This window comes from Sorex fumeus, unplaced genomic scaffold (assembly GCF_029834395.1).
Source record: "Sorex fumeus unplaced genomic scaffold, SorFum_2.1 ptg000065l, whole genome shotgun sequence".
NCBI lineage: Eukaryota > Metazoa > Chordata > Mammalia > Eulipotyphla > Soricidae > Sorex > Sorex fumeus.
In genome coordinates, this window is record NW_026606122.1 from 510,632 (window position 1) to 516,134 (window position 5,503).

The 5,503-nt window shown below is 40.2% G+C and overlaps 1 protein-coding gene across 1 annotated transcript; it reads right to left on the reverse strand.

Annotated features, from left to right (window-relative positions):
* Positions 1–2,157: 2,157 nt before the first annotated feature.
* Positions 2,158–4,372, reverse strand: GSPT2 (G1 to S phase transition 2). Its single transcript, XM_056128639.1, has one exon. It carries the CDS (start codon positions 4,370–4,372, stop codon positions 2,513–2,515), a length of 1,860 nt encoding a protein of 619 aa, XP_055984614.1. The 3' UTR covers positions 2,158–2,512.
* Positions 4,373–5,503: the final 1,131 nt, after the last annotated feature.

Here is a 5,503-nt window from a genome sequence, read left to right on the forward strand (position 1 = left end):
ATGTATTCAATATGCCAAACACAGTAACAACAAGTCTCAAAATGGATATGTTACTGGGCCCACTCGAGCAAATCGATGAACAATGAGAGGAAGTGTGACAAGTATGACAATATTGTTAATGGTTGGATTTCATGGATACAGTGTTCCAACACCACACACACCTTTCACCTACCAGAGCGTCTGTTTCCCTTGAACACTGTCTTGGTAGGTCTTTAGTTCAGTCATTATATTTGTTGGAGCATATGACCAGGGCTTCCTCAAAACACCCCTATTCAACTAACCCAAGTGTAAAGAATTGGGTAGCATTTGTACCAGATAGGTATTAGGGTAACACCCACTTACCAAGATAGAAAGTTCTTGCAGCTAATGACAATTATGTGGTTTAAAAGGCAGGTTTCCTGTTAATAAATGTAGGCACAAAAGGATCCATGACTGGCACTTTTATCAACACATTGCTTAGATACATGTCCAGAATATCCTATAGCAAGAGTGAGTGTTCGATCAGATAAAAATTACCTTCCATATCCTCATTTCCCATACCAGTACACTTTCTTTTCTTTTCTTTTTTTTCTTTTTGGGTCACACCTGGCAATGTACAGGGGTTGTTTCTGGCTCTGCATTCAGGAATTACTACTGGCAGTGCTGGGGGGCCAAATGGGGTACTGGGAATCGAACCCAGGTTTGCCGTGTGCTAGGCAAATGCTTTACCCACTGTACTATCGCTCCAGTCCCACAAGAACAATTTCTAACCCTTCCTTTTCCAGTGACATATAGTCCCTATTGCAAATATTTATCTACTTAATATACGAATATCTTTGTGTTGTGCCACACAGTGCCTCACAGTGAACAACATAATTGGTAGGTTAATATGATGGATTAAAGATAAAAGTCAAGAGGTCAGAGTAACGGATAAGTGGGTAGGGCATTTGTCTTGCACATGGCCAACCCTGGTTTGATCCCTGACCAGGAATAATTCCTGAGTGCAGAACCAGGAGTAACCCCTGAGCATCGCCAGGTATGATAAAAAAAAACCAAAATAAATAAATAAAGATAAATTCAAGTATCATATGGTCTGAATCCCCAGTTATAGATGTAATTTCTCAGGCTCAGCATTAATGTACAGATTAAAAGTAAGCCTGAGAAATTTTCAAATCACAATTAAGGAAGTATAAGAGCTGCTTTTTACTGGACTTGGACACACAGAAAAAAGTTTATTAGGAAGAGCCCTAAAAACAATTTTAGGTGAAACAAAATTCCCTTAATATAAACTCGTACATTGTAAATTGTTCATAAGTGACTTCAGTGAGTGAAAGGACTGTTTTATTTGCCTGTTTATTATGCTTTACTGCATTTGAAGGCATAGTTAAAATAATACTTACATTCATATTTATAGTATAAAAATCACTGCTCCTCCACCACCAGCAGTATTTCCAAGCCCCTCCATGACTTTCCTTTCGTCACTTTTAGTGAAGGGAATTTTTTAACATTAAATATTAAGGCACAATGACTTACACAGTTATTTGAGTTTGAGATGTACAACGTTCTAGCACCATTCAGATCAATGCTGTCAAATTCCTTACACCAATGTCCCCTGCTTTCCCCCCATCATTGACAGACACATTTTAAAATTTAATTGTTGTAGTTTGAATCTCATGCTTACAGTATTGTTGGTTTAGATATAAGCATAGACCACACATGTACACCACTGATGTGCTAGAGACTCTGACCTCTATACCTGTTACCACCTTTCATCTCTTCTTACTGCCCTGTTCAGTTTCTTTCCTTCCTATCCTTCTCATTTTCATGACTAATGGTCAAGGGTAATATGGGTACCACCCTTTTATATCATGCATTTTATTTTCTGGTTATTCTTTTGTATACCACAGTTAAGGGAGATCACCCAGTGTTCTTGAAGGACAGTTTCTAAAATCCTCTGTGAAGTACTGAGTTCCATCCCTGGCAAAGAAAAGCATAAATTAATAAAATATAACACCCCCAAAATAAAATGTGTCCAATAATGCGAGAAAGCAAAAATTCTTATTGAAAATTATCACATACAAATTAAATATATTACTCAAAAACCATTTCAAACCAGTGAGAGTTTCAAAGGAGATACTTTATTCACATGTTAGTTGTCTTTTTACGTGTACACACACACTGACACAATCTGGTCTGCATGAAAGGTTTTTCTAAATATTCTAAGGGAAATGAAAAAATTTAAAAATATATTAAATTTTCATTATTATAGACAATTACACCCACATCACTTACAAAACTACTACTGCTTCTGTCTACAGAAGTAGAATGGCATAGGAGAAAAAGTTGCAGGTAAATTCAACAGTGGTAAAACTGAGATCTCAACATGAGAAGCTGACAATATATAAATTTTTGCTGTATAATTTCTTTTTGCAAAATACAGATAAAAGTCTGTCAATGGGCACTGAATAAGAGAAAGAGGTGAATTGTTGTAGGCAATCATCACAGTATAGTGTATGGACACTAAGAAAACAGCTTAGTCCTTCTCAGGGACTAGTTTCAGAACTTTCCCAATTGCAATGGTCTTACCTTCATCCCTTAAAGTAAAACGACCCATTTGAGGAAAATCTTTGAATGTCTCAAGGCATATAATTCCTGCTGTCCTTAAACGGGCAATGCACACTTGGTCTTGTTTTATAAAACGGGGCCGTGTCTTACTTTTTTCTCCTGACTTTTTATCTATCAAGGAGATTAAGGCTGTTATCTCAACTTCTTCAACACAAGTATGAATATGCAGAACTGCATTATAACCTGGGCAGATAATGGACTTGTGCTCAATGATCATTATCTGAACATCAAATGTACGTCCAGAGTGGCATAGATTTTTTGGCTCACAAAGTATGAATCCAGGAAGAATCTCTTCTTCTTCAATTCCTTTCAGCCTGATTTTAAGGTTTTCACCCGGGGCCACATAGTCAGTCTCAGTATCATCAGAAAGTAGTCCAAGAACTTCCACATTGTGCTTGTTTGGCATCATCACAAGATGCTGGCCTTTAGAAATGGATCCTGACTCCAGTTTTCCCAGGACCACAGTGCCCATATCCTTGTATTTATCCACAATAGGCAGTCTAATTGGCCCATCAATTGATCTGCTGAAGTTTGGCATGCTGTCCAAATATGGAATAAATGGCAATCCAGTGTACCAAGGGCAGAATTCTGATTGTTCTTTAATATTTGCTCCAGTCAGTCCTGAACATGGCATAAAGTGAATATCATTTTTGGGACTGAAGCCTATTTTTTTCAAAAAGGGCAGAAGTTTTTCTTTACATTCTTCATATCTCTCATTGCTCCAGTTTACTGTGGGATCATCCATCTTATTAATAAGCACTACCAAATGCTTCACCCCTACTGTTTTTGCCAACAGAGCATGTTCTCTTGTCTGTCCACCTTTTTCAAATCCGGTTTCAAATTCTCCTTTTCTGGCAGAGATTACCAGGACAGCCAAATCAGCTTGTGATGCACCACCAATCATATTTGGAACAAAACTCTTGTGGCCAGGGGCATCTAAAATTGTGAAATGTTTCTTTTCTGTTTCAAAATACGCATGACCCACTTCTACTGTTTTACCTTTGTCTCGTTCTTCCTGATTTGTATCTAACGCCCAGGACAAATACCAAGTTTCTCTATTTTTTTCTTTAGCTTCTCTTTCATACTTTTCAAGTGTTCTTTTGTCAACCATTCCTGTCAAAAACATTATTTGTCCACCAATGGTTGACTTGCCAGCATCTACATGCCCAATGAATATCACATTTACATGTTCTTTCCTAGGGGCACCTGTCGGTACTGCCACAGATTTCTGTTTTTTCATTTTCTCCTTCTCCATCATTTCCTTTACTTTTTCTTTGGGGAACCCCGTCTCCCCCAAGGAGGTACCCCCTGGTTCAGCTTCACTTATTTCTTTATTTTGTTCCCATGACTCTTTTAAGACCTCTGCATTTTCTACAACAGTTTCGGAAAGTTCCATGGTAGCGGCAGAACTGGAACCTTCACGCAACACTAACTGTTCCTCTTTGGAATGATCTACAGGTGCCCCCCGTCCCAGCCTTTTACCTTGCGGTTTGCTCACGTCAGCGCAGGTTTCATCCTGGAGGCTCTGCGTCTGGGCTCGGCCCCTCTGGAAGGACTGCACGAATTCTGCAGCGTGTACAATAGGCACGAAAGGTTTGGCGTGGGCTTTGATTTGATGGCTAAAGGCCGAGATGAGCGGCTCGCGCGGATCCTCGGCTCCAGCCGCCAAGGAAGCTCTGTTCCCGCTCAGAGCCGAACCCGGGACTTCCAGGTCCACCTGGTCCCAGCACTCGGGTGCCGAGTCGCTGCTGCTGCTGCCAGGATCCATTGATCTGAGGAAGTATGGTCAGCTGACCAGAGAGGGCGGGCGAGACCGGCAGAGATAAGCCTGCCTGAGCTAGCGGCAGCTGCGCGAACCTCAGCAGCAGGGTAGGTGCAGCTAAGGGCACTGCGTTTGCAACTGCGGCGGCAGTAGCAGATATGGCGGCTCAATCCCCTCCTCTTGTGTGTAAGCGGATCTCCTCCCCGAAAAACCCCAACCACTTCCGACTCCTCCACGATGACCCAATGCCAGACGTGGGTTGACCCCTCACTGCCATACATAAGCTTGCCCCCATTTAGCTCTTAGAGGTAAATTTAAAAAATATAATGTTTTCCAACGAAAATTTCCATTCATTCTCCTGCCCCATCCTTCCAATCTGGGAAAGCAAATTGACTAAAGACAAAACCTAGAGGGCACACACCTGATGTAGGGTTCTCAAGCATTTAAACAAAAGTGGACATTTCTATTGAATAGATGAGACCAGGATAAGGGTAACTACTCAGAAACCTCGAAAATAAATAAGAAATCAGTTCATGAAATACACAAATTTAAGGTATGTGCTGAACTACAGTCATTAATTTGAAACCCAGAGGTCTTTGAATTTGTCCTTTTCATGAACCCTCATAAATTTCTAACTTTGGCTGATGTGTAAAGTTACAATGTCTTATCATGTTAAGTAATCTTGCTCTCAGGCTAAAAGAGATACAAAAGGATGGAGTCTTTGGAGGCCTTTCTGTTTGCCTGACTGCACAGTGTTTGAATAGTCTGGTAAAAAAGAATACAAATTTGGGGGTTAAAATATGAGAAAAATAGTTCTATACGTCAACATAATGACAAACCACTGCTCACTTACTCCTAGCAGTGTGTGCATAGTATTGTAATTGCTCAGAGCAATGGGGTGCATTCAAAGGGTTATCCAATTCCCCTATATGTAATTCAACACTTACATAGCAGCTGTATTCAAATAATCATGGATACAAATGTTTTGTAATCCCAGAATTTACAGGTTTCATAACATTCAAACTATTTCTTGTAGAGTTCACTTCACAACAACCTGGGAGAGCTAGGGCCTGATGTTTGAAATCAGAAAAGAAAAGTTTGGGGAAAAGGGAGCCGTGCACCAAAGGATCTTTCACC

Bases quoted from the DNA above. Each gene is read 5' to 3' on its own strand.
- GSPT2 (XM_056128639.1), bottom strand. From the start codon at position 4,372: ATGGATCCTGGCAGCAGCAGCAGCGACTCGGCACCCGAGTGCTGGGAC.